The sequence below is a fragment of the Octopus bimaculoides genome, chromosome 13 (genome assembly GCF_046866305.1).
Source record: "Octopus bimaculoides isolate indiv1 chromosome 13, ASM4686630v1, whole genome shotgun sequence".
In the NCBI taxonomy this organism is placed as follows: Eukaryota; Metazoa; Mollusca; class Cephalopoda; order Octopoda; family Octopodidae; genus Octopus; species Octopus bimaculoides.
Genome location: NC_142940.1, coordinates 10,187,905 through 10,205,043, shown reverse-complemented (window position 1 = coordinate 10,205,043; position 17,139 = coordinate 10,187,905). Strand labels below are relative to the sequence as shown.

General features: G+C 38.6%; 1 protein-coding gene across 1 annotated transcript in view; it reads left to right on the top strand.

The window, feature by feature from the left end:
• The first annotated feature begins 2,845 nt into the window (after positions 1–2,845).
• Positions 2,846–17,139, top strand: part of LOC149132808 (uncharacterized) — a 62,988-nt gene continuing 48,694 nt past the window's right edge. The window contains exon 1 of the mRNA XM_089361473.1: positions 2,846–3,003. Coding sequence (XP_089217599.1) covers positions 2,964–3,003 — 40 coding nt within the window. The 5' untranslated portion in view covers positions 2,846–2,963. The remainder of the gene's footprint in view (positions 3,004–17,139) is intronic.

Below are 17,139 nucleotides of genomic sequence, written 5' to 3'. Positions count from 1 at the left end.
CGAAAATTCAGATTACATCATATCTTATAAAGACATCGCACATATGATCAGCTTCTGCCATAAAATGTCATAAAGTTATCACTTTATCATATATACTAAGCAAAAAATCCTCTTGTCGTTTCTGCCCATTGCGTTACTTGTTTCTTTTTGGTGTACCCTGTTGGTTGGCGACACCCTCGACCCTGTACGAATTTATATTACATAACATAATGTGTACCTTCACACACACAGATCATATGTTGAAGCAACTTGAACTGATTATAAATATTTTCTGCAGATTAATATGGGATAAAATGCGATATCGACGCGGACTGGCAGGATTTGAACTCGGTCATTAACGAACGAAATCAATTACTTACTCAACGCACCGTTTGCACCATCTTTACAGACCTGATAATAATTTTTATAATAAATATTTTCTGCCGACTGACGGTGGGATAAAATGCCACGTCGACGCTGACTGGGTCATTAATGAACGAAATTAATAACTGCTCATTGTGTTACCAATTGCACCACCCTTACAAATCTGATAACAATATCACAATAAATTGTATTAAAATATTTGTGCGATCTAATGCAAATATCCACTTTTAAATGATGATTATTCTACGTTCCTGTATCAATACTGCTTCCGTCACTCTATTTTTATAATAAACTCACTGGCTTTTAGAGCACCTTTGCCTGTTTGGGCTCTGTATTTCTACGTATATCGCTAGCGCAGCAGTTATTGCTGTTTCCAGCGGTCAGGTGTCTACCAATGACCAGGCTAAGAAATGACAAAATCACGTGATCTGGTTGTCCTGGAAGTGGAAGTAGTAGTGATTGTCTGCCGCTGACGATAACTATGATGTGCGTTTATGCACTAAAAAAAAAATTCATATGAAAGATTTTCTCTCTTGGTAAATATCGCAATGGTGAATATTTTATCCTTTGGCATAGTACTGCTTCTGTCGGCCCATTTATATATCTATTAATAAACAATGATTTCAAAATTTGACACAAGGCTAGTGGTGGGATTTAGCTGTATGATTATATAATTTACGATTTAGTTTCGAAACTACTAAAGACTGAAGTTAAACAAAATATATATTTGAGAGGATTAACGAAGCGCGTTCATTTGCTATCGTCAGTCGTATAAATGCAACTTCTTGCAAGAAGCATATCAATTCTTTTAATGTCTACTCTGCGCAGCATAGTAAGCTGTACTAAGAGACTTGCTGGCATCAATAGAAAGGATTGCTCTGAGATAAGATCTAAAATATTTCTCACGTTGAATAAAGAATTCAGAGGTTTCATTCAAAAGAATATGTGTAGAATATTCTCATCAAGGCAACAACTAAATTCAAATATTGCGAGCCAGTAAACGAGTGGTCGCTTAAGCAAGCTTGAAACAGCAGCCAAATCCTCAAATGCCACTCCGTTGTCTCCATTTAAGATCTAGTTACATTATATAACAATTTAGTCGCCATGCCTCTGATCACAGACCGACAACCATAACCAACAGATCACTAACAGAGAAGGGGTGAGAGGAGGGAGAGGTAGGGAAAGGGAAGGACGGATGGGGTAAGATAGAGGTGGTGGAATGAAGTCAGAGAGGGGGAGGACGGGAGAAAGTCTACACGGTCACTCGGGTATATATGTACAAAGAGAGAAGTGGGGGAAGAAAGAGAGAGAGAGAGAGAGAGAGAGAGAGAGAGAGAGAGAGAGAAAGATCTTTTGTCGTTTACTTATTTCAGTCATTAGGTTGCGGCCATGCTGTGGCAATGCTGCGGCAGCGCCTCGAAGGTTTTGGTTCCACAAATCGACCCCCACCAGAACATATTATTCTACCAGCCTCTTTTTCGCCGAACCACTATGTTACGAGGACGTAAACAAACCAACATCCGTTGTTACGGGTGCACGCACGCACAAATACACACACTTGTGCACGCACGCACACACACACACACACACACACACACACACACGTATATTACTCAATACACACATACACACAGTCTACACACACGTATACTACAGACTACACACACACTACACACACACGCTACACACACACTATACACACACACACACACAACACACATATACTACACACTACACACACACGTATACTACACATTACACACACACACACACACACTACACAGACACACACTATACAGACACACACGTATACTACACACACACACACACACTACACACGACACACATGTATACTACACACTACACACACACACTGCACATTACACACACACACACGTATACTACACACTACACACACACACATGTATACTGCACACTACACACACACACTGCACATTACACGCACACACGTATACTACACACTACACACACACACACTCACGTATACTACATGCATATTCACACTCATCTAAAGAATTACAACAACAATAGCTGTAGTAGCAACATCAATAATACTTAATCCCAGTTTAGCTAAGTCGATAATCACATCCACCCAAGTCATTTCATCTTTTTAATCTCCTAACTGCTCTAATATCACCAACAATTATATATACTTAGGTGGGGGGAGGGCTGTTTTTTCTTTCCTTTTTCTTTCTGAGTAGGGGAGGAACAATAGGAAGTGATGATGCTAATGATGATGATGATGTCGTTGATGATGAAGAAGATGATGATGATGACGATGACGATGACGATGACGACGCCAACGATAATGATGGTGGTGGCTGTGATTCAGATAGCGATGAACAAATTTAAAACTTGGTAAACATAAATACTTCGAATTATGCAATTGTAATCGCATATAAGAAGATTTAGCTTTAGATAATTGATTATGGAGGTGGGGGGGGGGGCGGTTAGCGCTTGCATAGATCACGTGACAATTATGAACTCAAAGCTATTTTTGTTTATTCATTAATATATCTTTAATCAATCTATTTACTTTTTTCTCATCGCCCCTTTTTTTTGTTGAATAGCAGTCCAGAATGAAGCTATTTGCTGTTTTGTTTGTGACCCTTCTTATTGGTGAGTTTAGTACTGGAATTTTTTTCGATATTTACTTCATTTTCGTATATTTTTATTATTATTATTATTATTATTATTATTATTATTATTATTATTATTATTATTATTATTATTATTATTGAGTGAGAGAGCAGCGCATGCCATCAAAGTGACACTGGGGTACAAATATACGAAGCCCAATATACCCATTGTGACTAACCGTCTGGCAATGGTACGTTAGGCACATGCATCACACCCATAGGTACACGACATGGTGATTTCATATCAAGATAACACATAACCTTGTAGGTGAGGCCCAGTTAAAATTTTTTCTGAACGAATAGCCCACCCCGCTCAAAAGGTCCCTGAATAAGGATGTTGAATGAAACAACCATGTTTCCAGAGGTGAATTATTCAAGCTCCAAAGAATTCCTCTCAACACATGGCTATGATGCTCCCCCACTATTTCTGCTCATGATTAGAGATGTACATATTGTCAGCCACTAAGGGATATGCTCAACTGGTTAAGGTTGATGGCTGTCTACTCGTGACAGAGGAAGACCATCACTGACCACTGCCCATGCAAACTGCTGGTAATGCCGTGCATCAGCAATCGGTTTCACCTACGTTCGCGTCCGTGATTTCCATGCTTTCCACAGCGCCCCCGTACTCGACCGAGTATCAGATAGCCGTCTCACTGGTAATTGCACTACCTAAACTTGTGGGCCCAATAAAGCTTGTACAACACTTTATAGACTCTCTCCACCATACTGACATGATCCAGAAACAAGTCAGGCCAATATGGGTCGCAGGTTCAAGAACGGCGAAGCGCCATGATCTCAAACGCAAGGAAAATGTCTCCAAGGTTTTCAATGCCATTCCCTGCATATCAAGTTTTATATCAGACTGACCTTCTCTGAAAAGACATGATTTAGCAAAAGCTAACGAGTGTCTCACTCCCAGTGGTTTTCCAGCACGCTGGACACCAACTGGAAATTTTAGAATACACACACACACACACATACACACACGCACATACATACATACATACATACATACATACATACACACACGCACATACAAACATACACACACAGACATAATACACACATACATACATTCATACATACATACATGCATGCATACATGCACACACACGTACACATACACACATACATACATATATACACATACATACATAATACACACATCATACATACATACATACATACATACGTACATACATACATTCACACATACATACACATACATACATACATACATACATACACACATACATACATACACACATACATACATACACGTATATATATAAGCCGGACGCTAACAAAGTGACAAGACTTTTCCAGTTAAGAAAGTTCGCGGTGTTTCTTAAATATGTAGTTGAGTTGGTGTGTTGGTTGAACTGTCGATGCAATCACCCAAGTGTGTGCACCTATTCGCATATGAATCTCAGATGAAGAATTTTTGCAATGTGCCACACATATATTGGATTTGAAGAATGCACGTCAGTTTCTTTTGTTCTTTTTCCGTGAAACCGAGAATTTCTAGGTTCTTGTGCAAATTTCTTGGTATATAGCCTAATGCATCTGCGATTATAGGTACAAATAAGAATTCATTGTGTACGTACAAAAACTGTAAGTTCCGCATTAATGCGCCATAAATGTTCTCTTTTTTCCTGGGCTTTTCATTGTGTATGTATGTATGTATGTATGTATGTATGTATGTATGTATGTATGTATTTATGACGAAATTCAGAGCCGAGATACATAGTTTACAGTGTCTCATTGAGATTGTTTTTATCATCACTGAAATGACCGCAGAACAGGAAAGGTGGACTAAAAATTACCACCTACAAAACATCAAAACATTGTTGTTTGCAGACCTTGTCCAGATAATTGCTCACTTCACAGTTATTGTAATCATTATCATTAAACGCCACATTCATTGTCTCTTCTCTCTGTCACGTCTACCTTACTGCAATGGCGCCTGTCTTTCTCTGAACTTGCTCGCTGCATATCAACTTCACCGAAGCTCACGCGTCCTACACGTCTCTTCTTCCCCATCATCATACACAGTGTTTTACTTATCAGACATGGAAATAAGGAAATCTCGATGTGGTGGCTTGACACGCGAGATAATAGCAGTTCCAAATCTTCCTCAAATCACACGCTACCGTCTTTTTGTGTGTACGCGCGCCTAAATCTATCTATCTATCTATCTATCTATCTATCTATCTATCTATCTATCTATCTATCTATCTATCTATCCAGCTAGCTAGCTAGCTAGCTAGCTGATTGTATTTATGTGTGTGTGTGTGTGTGTTTGTGAGTGTATATAGGATGTTCGGCCTAAATTTGACGATTATGTCTCCTTTAAGTCTGCTTTTCTCATGAAGAGTTTCATGTATTTGTGAACCGTCAGCCATCTTGGAGAATATTAAGAAAAAGTTAGCTAAAAAGTTGAGAAAAAGGTAGCTAACGTGGAGGACTGGAAGCCATTTGAATATTGGAAAAGTATTACTTGAATCATGATGATTCATGCCGAGTATCGAAATGCCGGCATCAGACTGCTCTGTGAACATTGAAAAGGCTGTAAGACGTGACGTGGACAGCTGCAACAGAGGCTACGAAGCCGTGGTCAGTAGGAAGAGAGACGCCGGAATCCTTCCAACATACTTGAACAGGGCCTTTGGCTCAATTCAGATGACTGTGTAGAACTGCTAGAGGCAGTGATCAAACCCTAGCTGGAGATGGTTGCTGCTGGAAGGCCATCTGCGTGGCAGCAGGATGCAACTCCTGGCCATGCATCCAGAAGGAATCAGAAGTGGTGGCCGAAGAATTACTGCGAGCTCAGAAGCCCTACTTTTAACTTTGGATGAGTTACTGTTGCTGCTTCGTGTAAATATCTAGGCGAGCGGGGGTCACAATCACCACTGTGATAACAAAGTCGAACAATGGTTTTAAACTTTGGGACCATTTATTTTCTACTCATACGTTACAATGTGCACCTCTATCGCGTGTACATACAGGTGTACGGCAAGTGTACGGCAAGTGTACGGTAGACTGCAAAATAAAAGAAAATACAAAAATAAGATAAACTTAAATACAAAATTATTTGAACAGGGTTTACTGATATTTGACTTCCTGATATAGAACTTTCTTGTAACAAAGTTTGACTACAAAATAAATACATACAACATGCTTATCATGACTGATACACATGGGCGAAAAATACGAGATGAGGAAAACTGTTGAATATACTGAAACTCTTTCACCCATGGATATACAATTATCTACACATCGTTATAAGTATATATCTCAGGTTAACATAAGGAAACAGCTAAATATATTTTAATTATCTTACAAAAACTTTGTCGGCTCATCATTATAGAAGCAGCAAAAAATCGGTCACACTGGCACAAAGTCACGTTCACAGTATCATAAAATAACCAAAAATATATAAAAAAGAAACATTCAGGGATGACAGCGGGTTTTCCGAGATATAGATGGATACAAAAGATCCCACCAGCCTGTCGGGAAACAAAAACAACCTCGATCACAGACACAAACCGAAAGTCACCCATTTCCGACAAGTTACGAAACTAAGACTAAACAATAAATGTTTCTACTCTAGGCACAAGGCCCGAAATTTTGGGGGAGGAGGCCAATTGATTACATCGACCCAAGTGCATAACTGGTACTTAATATATCGACCCCGAAAGGATGAAAGGCAAAGTCGACCTCGACGGAATTTGAACTCAGAACGTAAAGACAGACGAAATACCGCTAAGCATTTCGCCCGGTGTGCTAACGTTTCTGCCAGCTCACCGCCTTCAAGACTAAATAATAATGCAACAGTAATCTTAAGACGCTCAGAGAAAGAAAGGAAGAGTGGTTGTTTTACATTTCGAGCAAAACCCTTCTTCGGAAACAGGAGACAGAGGAAAGTCGAAAAGAAAAGGAAAAAAAGAGGAAAAAAATCACCAACGGTTCACGTATAGCTGGTGGTGCCCCAGCATGACCGCAGCTTTAAAGCTGAAACAATTTAAAGAATATATATATATATATATATATATATATATATATATATATATGTACACACACACACATATATATATACACACAAATATACGCGATAATACGAGTAAAGATACAAGTTTATGTTTTCATTATAATAGTTGTAAAAATATTAGAGTATGTTCTCACATGGTGAGTTTTTAGGCAAAAATGTGGCGAAAATTCCCATTTTATTGAATGTTTACGTCCAGGAAAAGCTTCCGTATAATAAAAAGTTTTACTGAAGAAATTTTAGTGCATATTATGATCTAATGAAGCCTTCGGTACAATTTCCTTTCACCAAATTTCGCCCATAGGGCATTAAACAACTCGAGACGATGCTTGAAAAAAAAAGTGTCGAAATAATATGCTTGATAAATGAAGAGCTTGACGTCATAGACATGCTTATTAGGAAATTGACTCCAAAAGAGGTAATTTTAGCCCACTTGAAATGGGAACCTCTACCGAGAAAGATTTTTTTTTTTTTTTCTGAGAGGACAAAAGTGGATGTTAGCAGAAATATGCCTTTCCCAAGTGAAAGATACAGCAGTGAAATCGTATATGTGGAATTCAGAGTGGAAATCCAGTTGCGATCTTAATCAGACAAGGTTTTTTTTTTTTGTCTACTCAGTTCACTTTCAAATCCTTCGTTGACCTCAATAATGTTAAAGTTGGTAAATTCCACCATGTTAGAGTATTCAATAACACACTCTTTACTCTTTTACTTGTTTCAGTCTTTTGACTGTGGCCATGCTGGAGCACCGCCTTTAGTCGAGCAAATCGACCCCAGGACTTATTCTTTAGAAGCCTAGTACTTATTCTATCGGTCTCTTTTGCCGAACCGCTAAGTTACGGGGACATAAACACACCAGCATCGGTTGTCAAGCGATGTTGGGGGGACAAACACAGACACACACACATACACATATATACATATATACGACGGGCTTCTTTCGGTTTCCGTCTACCAAATCCATTCACAAGGCTTTGCCCAAGATGCCACGCAGTGAGACTGAACCCGGGACCACGTGGTTGGAGTGGCCAGGGATTATGTTACACTCAAAATTATTATTATTTTTTTTTTGAAACCTCATTTTAGTATTCCTAGCCATTTTTAGAATGAAAATATTGTATAGGTCAGAATCAAAATTTCAAGTGTTTAAATGAGTAAGAAAGAAAGAGAGAGAGAGAGAGAGAGAGAGAGAGAGAGAGGGAGAGAGAGGGGGGGGAAGAGATAGAGAGAGGAGGGAGGGAGAGGGAGTCGCAAAAGTTAAAATTAATTAATCTTTTTTACTATAGGCTCCAAGGTCTGAAATATTAGGGAAAGAGTCTAGTCGATTAGATCGACCCTCGTGCTCAACAGGTACTTATTTTGTCAATCTCAAAAGAATAAAAGGCAATGTCGGCCCCAGCAGGATTTGAACTCAGAACGTAAAGCGCCAGAAGAAATGTGGGGAAGCATTTTGTTCTGCGTGGTCACGATTCTGCCACCTCACCACGCTAAATAATAAGATATAATGATAATAATAATAATAATAATAATAATAATAATAATAATAATAATAATAATAATAATAATAATAATAATAATAATAATAATAATAATAATAATAATAATAATAATAAAGATGGTATAAGCACACGCCAGAAAAGGTCACAGAAAACGAGAAAGCAACCATACTCTGGGATATGCCAATACACACAGAGAGAGAAATTAAGGCAAATAGACCAGATGTAGTTGTCAAAGATCATGAAGGAAAAAAATGCTTTCTAGTAGATGTATCAATACCAGCAGATGACAACGATTCCCTAAAAGAAATGGAAAAACTTTCAAAATACAGAGACCTGGAAATAGAGGTAACTCGAATGTGGAATCTAAAAACAGAAACAATTCCTATCATAGTAGGTGCCTTAGGTATAATAAAAAAATATTCAGACAAATACATAACAAAAACACCATATAACATATATAACATACAGAAAATTGCACTACTGGGCACTGCACACATCCTACGCAAAACACTTTCAATACAGTAACCATAAGAGCATCACAGCAAGCCACAGCACATACCCAAGGCACACAGAGCTGCGCTCGGTAGTGAAGTGAAAGCACGTTATAAAAATAAAACTACTGAACAATAATAATAATAATAATAATAATAATAATAATAATAATAATAATAATAATAATAATAATAATAATAATTCGTTAATAAACGATCAGACAATCTTGTTTATTAATTAAATATAGCCTAATATGAAATACGTATCTGAGATTTTATCGACAAACACATTTAGTTCATTATATTGAAAATACACACATTTGGCGCCATTAAACACAGAAAACGAGAAACTGATAGGCATGACATTCCGTTCTGCGTTCGCGTGTTTGCGTGTCTGTGAACGCGTCTGTGTGTGTGTACGTATTTACTTATGCATGTCTCTTTGTGTGTGTGGACCGGTATTCGTAACTCACATACAAATATTTTTAAGCATGATGCAAAAACTTCGGCGTCATATTTTATCTAATCGGGATGGTATTATTTGCGCACGCGTTGGGTGTTTCTAGTTACTTCTACAAATGTGTTGTTTCTCACGAGCTCAGACTTAAGCGAATCAACGACACTGCTGCTATGGTTAAGCGGTTTGCTTCGAACCAAAGCGGGATCAGATTCAGTTCATCTCACTGCATGCAATCTTGGGAATATTTTTTTTTAATCATATATATAGCGTAGGCGTAGCTCTGTGGTACGAAGCTAGGTGCAGGCATGACTTTGGGGTAAGAAGTTTGCTTCCCAACCACATGGTTCCAAGTTCGGTCTCAATGCGTGGCATCTTTGTCCTGTGCCTTCTACTGTAGCCTCAGGCCGATCAAAGCCTTGTGAGTGGATTTGGTGAACGGAAACTGAAAGAAGCCCATTATTTATATATATATATATATATATATATATATATATATATATATATATATATATATATATATATATGTTTGTGTGTCTGTGTTTGTCTCCCCCACCATCGCTTGACAACCGAAGCTAGTGTGCTTACGTCCCCGTAAGTTAGCGATTCGGCAAAATAGACCGTTAGAATAGCTACTAGGCTTACAAAAGAATAAGTCCTGGGATCGATTTGTTCGACCAAAGGCGGTGCTCCAGCATGACCGCAGTCAAATGACTGAAACTAGTAAAAGAATAAAAGAATATATATAAACATAGGCAGGCTGTGTGGTAAGAAATTTGCTTCCCAGCCACATGCTTCTTGGTTGAGTTCCACTAAGGAGCTTCTTGTTCAAGTGTCTTCTACTATAGCCTCGGGTAGACCAAAGGCTTGTAAGTGGATTTAGTAGACGGAAAATGAAAGAAGCACCTCGTACACACGTACACACACACACACAAGCATATATTCTTTTATTTTTTTACTTGTTTCAATCATTTGACTGCGGCCATACTGGAGCACCGCCTTTAGTCGAGCAAATCGACCTCAGGACTTATTCTTTTGTAAGCCTACTACTTATTCTATCGGTCTCTTTTGCCGAACTAAGTTACGGGGATGTAAACACACCAGCATCGGTTGTCAAGCGATGTTGGAGGGACAAAAACAGACATACAAACATATGCACACACATACTTATATACATATATACGACGGGCTTCTTTCGGTTTCCGTCTACCAAATCCACTCACAAGGCTTTGGTCGGCCCGAGGCCTATAGTAGAAGGCACTTGCCCAAGGTGCCATGCAGTGGGACTGAACCCAGAACCATGTGGTTGGTAACCATGTGGTTGGTAACCATGTGGTTGGTAACCATGTGACTTAAAGCCAGCATGGCCACAGTCTGATGACTGAAACAACAACTAAAAAATGATATACATGTGTGCGCGTGCGCGTGTGTATCAGCCGAAATTGCAAAGATAATCTGGAACTCGACTGAGGAAAGAAACTCCGAATGACCCGTCCTTGGTTTCTTTGTATCATCTATCTGGATGTTTTGCTGTCCCTTTTTTGTATCACCTAACTGTCTGAATGTTTTGCGCTCTTGTCCCATTTTGTATATATATATATATATATATATATATATATATATATATATATATATATATATATATATATATATATATATATATATATATATATATATATGTATGTATATAGGGAGAATTCACAAAAAGACAAAAGACGACGACAGGTGGTGTAGAAAACAGACAGATGTTTTAGTATAACGCACGGGAATTGAAAAAGTCTTTAACGTTTCGAGCCTACGCTCTTTCACAGAAAGGAGCACAGAAAGAAACAAGCAGAGACAAAAAATGTGTGTAGTGGTCAACGATCCACTAAAAAAAAATCGAGTTTATGTGGTGACGAACGATCGGATTAAACGAGCTAGACCCTTTTGATTTAATACTTCAACACATTGTTGACTTTTGGCCTTCTCAATAGGCATTGTATGATTTGTTAGTAAGATGTTTAATTTTTTTTCAGTTTCTTTTTGTTTGTTTTGTTTTGTCTTAGTGAGGATTAAACAACTTTTTAATTGATGGAGATAATCAAAAGTAGCGATATTTCTCGTAAAACAGGGGTAGACAACCCAATTTTTTTAATGGGGCGGTGAAATAACCAAAACGTATCGGTGCTTATAGTGGTAGTGTTAGGTATTGCCAGTGCTGGTGGTAGCACTGCTTATGATGGTGGTAGCGATGGTGGTGGAAGTAGTAGTGGTAGTGGTGGTTGTGGTGGTGGTGGTGCTGGTGGTGGTGGTGGTGGTGGTAGCAATGTTGTTTTGCGTGGTAAATGCTACCGAAGTAAATAGTTTTGCAGCAAATGTTGTTTTAACGCTGTACCGAAAAGAAAACAGGATCATATCATGCAAAGGATACTGTGGGCTGGGTTGGGACGGGATGGGGCTGGTGGTGGCGGCGGTGTGCTAGGTGTGGTGGTGATCGTGGTGGTGGTGGTGGTGGTGGTGGTGGTAGTGGCGGCGGCGGCGGCTGTGGTGATGGTGGTGATGGGGATAGTGGTGATAGTGGTGGTGGTGGTGGTGGTGGTGGTTGCGCAGATGTGTGTGTCGGGGTGGTGGTGGTGTGGCGGGGGGGGGGGAATTGGGGATGGGTGTGGAGGTGGTGCTGGTGTGCTTGGAGTGGTTGTAGTGATAATAGGGTCAGCAGTTGGTACTGGTGTACTGGTTGATTTTGGTGTTTGCATGGTGGTGATGTTTGTGATAGTGGTGATGGAGGTAGTGGTGGTGGTGGTAGTGGAGATGGCCGTGGTAGTGGTGGTGGTGGTGGTGGTGGTGGTTTTGATAATGTTAGGTGTATTTATTGTGGTAGCAGAGGGTAGTGTTGTTGTGCAGTAAGCCAATGAGGTGGTAGTGTTGGTAGCAGTTGTCGCAATGGTTGTGGTGTTGGCGGAAGTGTTGATAGTGATATTGCAGTATAAGTTGTAGTGGTGGTGGTAGTGGTGGTGGTAGTGGTGGTGGTAGTGGTGGTGATCGTAGTAGTGTTGTTCATGCTGATAGTTTCGACGGTTGTGAATGAGGTTATCAAGTGGTGATGGCTATACTAACCGAGGTTGTTAAGGTGTTTGTAGTGGTGGTGGTTGTAGTAGTAGTAGTAGTAGTAGTAGTAGTAGTAGTAGTAGTAGTAGTAGTAGTAGTAGTGATTCCAGCAAATGAAGTACTGGTAGCTGTGGTAGGAGTGGTGGTTGAATGGCAATGGTATGATTATGGTGGTGTTTGTTATGGTAGTAGTAGCTGTCGTTGTGGTGTTGGTTCTTGTTGTGCTGGTGGTTGTGGTAGTTGTGGTAGTGGTGGTGGTAGTGGTGGTGGTTCTGGTGGTGGTGGTGGTGGTGATAGTAGTAGTAATAACTGTAGTAATTGTAGTTGTAGGTGTTGTAGTAGCAGAAGTAGTGACGATGGTGAAGGTGGTGGTGGTGGCGGTGGTAAAGGGCTAGTGGTGGTATTGGTAGTGGCAACAGTGGTGCTGGTGATGATGATGGTTGTGGTGGCCACGGTAGTCGTAATGAGAGCCAGTCATAATATTGGTAGTAATGGTGGTGATAATGCTGATGACGATGATGGTGGTGGTGGTGTTGGTGGTGGTGTTGGTGGTGGTGTTGGTGGTGGTGGTAATCGTCGTCACTGTAGGAGTGTCAGCAACAGCACTAAGATTATACTAATTCCAAAAGGTTATTTGATACGGCATTTTGCGAACGAAACGAAGGAAGTCGTTCGATTCTTGGTTCTTATTTGCTTTTATATTTATTTATTTTTGTTTCCATTTTGTGATAACCGTGCGTAATTGGCGCCCTTCCCAATAATGGCACTCGGAATGAATACCGAATTCTACATTAACATAGCTTTGTATTAGTACCGTACTTAATAGAGCTGGGTTTCTTAGATAAGTATTACGTATTTTGAAATTGTGTTAGAGAAACATTGGAGCGGTGAGATTTCACCAGGCTAATGGAAAATAATAGCGTTGCCCATTTTTTATTTCTTTAACAGAAACACGTGCAGCAATTACATAAGCCTATGTCGTCATCATTATTGTCATCGTCGTCGTTGTCATCATCACCATCATCATAATTTCCCTTTTACCTCACTTGCAGCAGAATGCGCAACAACATGAGAGTTACCGCCATAGTATTCGAACCTTGGCAAGAGCATTCAGGAGAGACTATACCAAAAACCGTCCATGCTGTGATATTATTTTCCCGTTTCTTGGTTTGCCGACCACCGTTTCTCTTTCTATTAATCATACCTTTCAAACAGATCTTGCTGACGCCTCAAACCATTCACTTAATGTGGCCAAGCAATATGAGTACTTTATTTTTGATGACAGAGGTCATTGGTGGTATTTTGGTAATTAGTCTTAGCTCTTCAATTCTGACATAGTCCGAAAGTTCGGTGTTAGTAATAAACCCCATTACATAATTCTGAAAGACGTCCAGTTTCTGTAGTGCAGTGGAAGTTCAGTTGACACATTCTAACTAATATAAAACTATTGAGAGAACACGTGCTGTATATGCTTGATTTTAGGTGGTATGCGAATCGTTTTGGAGTAAGTACAATTGTCTTCTTATCAGAGTTTGCCCAACTAAGTTTGACTGTATGGTTGTTAAATATACTGCTGAGGCCGGACTTATTTTATCAACGTATCAAAAACAGAATGCATCACAACAGAGAAATCTGATCTGGACCTCAACCTTACAATGTATAACAAACCAGTAAGGCAAGTCTCTGAATTCATCTACCGCCCACAGATTCTCTTCGAAAAACGATAGAATGATAGCAGTGAACCACAGCTTATATATAAATATAAAACTTTGAAAGCTAGAAGAAAGGAAAAGTGTAGCGGAGAGGAAGTGGGTAACGCAAAAATATGGGAGTAACGAATAAGGGAGTAAAGACGAAATATGCATTGGCCTTTATCAGGGTATGCGCATGTATGTTCAGGCGTAGGAGTGGCTGTGTGGTAAGTAGCTTGCTTACGAACCACATGGTTCCGGGTTCAGTCTCCCTGCGTGGCACCTTGGGCAAGTGTCTTCTACTATAGACTCGGGCCGACCAAAGCCTTGTGAGTGGATTTGGTAGACGGAAACTGAAAGAAGCCCGTCGTATATATGTATATATGTATATGTGTGTTTGTATGTGTGTATGTTTGTGTGTCTGTGTTTGTCCCTCCAACATCGCTTGACCACCGATGTTGGTGTGTTTACGTCTCCGTAACTTAGCAGTTCGGCAAAAGAGACTGATAGAATAAGTACTAGGCTTCCAAAGAATAAGTCCTGGGGTCGATTTGCTCGACTAAAGGCGTTGCACCAGCATGGCCACAGTCAAATGACTGAAACAAGTAAAATAGTAAAAAGAGTAAAAGAGTATGTATGTGTATATATAAACATGCTTAAAAGAAAGCATCCTAAATGTATACAGTATTGCACAACTTACAATTTCTCACTGCATACCATCACTGAAGCGTACACATACAAACTTATACTTACATATATCCGTGTGTGTCTGTATGTGTGTATGTATATATACATATGTATCACATACGTCATGCATATTACTATCGTTAAACGCCCCTAGCCGTGGTATTCTAAGAGAGATCCTTTTCAAGATGCATAGTGTTACTTTGGGTGCACGGAGCAAGAGGAAAGTGGAGGCACAGCAAGAGAGCACAAGAGACAGATGGAGAAAGATATAGGACTAGAGAAAGCCAATTGGATGTGTCGCAAACCGCACCCTTCTTCTAACAACAGTTGAACATTCAAAGGGAGTGGTAGGTGGAGAGTAGTTTATCTATCTATCTATCTATCTATCTATCTATCTAAGATAGAAAGACAGACAGACAGACAGACAGACAGACAGACAGACAGACAGACAGACAGACAGATAGATAGATAGATAGATAGAGAGAGAGAGAGATAGAGAGATAGAGAGAGACAGACAGAGAGAAGCAGATAAATAGACAGATAATAAATAGAAATATTTATATATATATATGTGTGTATATATATACATATATATGTGCATTCATATATGCATAAATATGTGCATATATATATATATATATATATATATATATATATATATACTTATATACATACATTCATATGTACATATCTATCTATCTATCTATCTATCTATCTATCTATCTATCTATCTATCTATCTATATATATATATATATATATATATACATGAAAGGCAATTTCTGACTGTGGCTCTGTGTTTGTGAATTTGTTATTTTAACTCCTCCGAGACTATCCAACCGATCTTGATGAAACTCGACAGGTGTGTAAAGCTTATACACATGCGGTCACTTATGCATTTGGAACTTCCAAAAAATCGATAATTTTTAATCGGGACATTTCAACAGGGCATTTATTTTCTGCTATGACTTTTAAAGTTTTCAACCGATTTTCTTGAAATTTTATACGCAGATGGAATATGCACTAAGGATGGGTTGAGACAAATAAATTTTTACCTAGGTTACTCAAGCAAAGAGTAAGATGGTGTTAGATTAACTGATTAACGAAATTTGTTGTGGGGTAAAAATGTTCATCAATTATTTCAGCATTCTCGGGTTGCTGTAACATGTATTTTGTTAACGTCTGCACTTAAAGTTATTGATTCTAAACGTTGCAACGTTGTGTGCTAACACATGTATCATATATTTTTTTAACACCTGCACTTAAAATTGTCGTTTCTAATTGATCTTTGATTCTCACGATCAGTGGAACTATACCCATGAAAAACAGCCGTCAAAATTAATACATAATATAAAAATGTATACAGTTATTCATTTTAATGGTATACTGTATTTTTCCTGTTTGATTACTTAATGTTTTCATTGTTTTCAATATAATATATATAAATTTCTTTGTACGTTCTTCGCTCATGATATTCTCGCTTATAAAATTTAACCAAATTGGTTTAATTAAATTAAATTTAATTGATTTTATATTATAAGCGATGAATTGAAACAATTTTAGGTATTGTCAATGTATCAATAAATTTTTATCAATGTTATCTCCGTCTTCTCTCTTGGTTTTTATAAAAATAATATATATGTGTGTGCCTATATTATAAGATATTCAACGAGTCTAATCCTGGATATTTCTGTCAATCTGAGGTTTATATATCCTCACTTGTACTTATATATATATATATTGATAAGGTAGCTTTTGTGAAGTATTCTGAGATATGATTTAAAGAATGTAGTTGTATAAAGCTGGAACAATGCGAGAAGGTAAACTACAAATTGAAAAGAAAACAGAACAAGTCGCAGTTTTACCTTGTATGTTTATATTACGGGATGAAGAACCCTTCTTCGGAAAAGTGATGGTTGGAAAAAGACTTGTTGTTCCACATACTCTTCTGAGCAACAAACGGTTTTCCAACCACCGCTTTTCCGAATGTCCTGAAGAAGAAGACTTTACCGTGAAATATAGAAATACACGGTAACACCTTTGTTCTGTTTTCTTTACAAGTTGTAGTTTACTTTGTACCTTCTCGCATTCTTCCGACTTTACGCAACTACATTCTTTAAAAACACACACACACACACACACACACACATA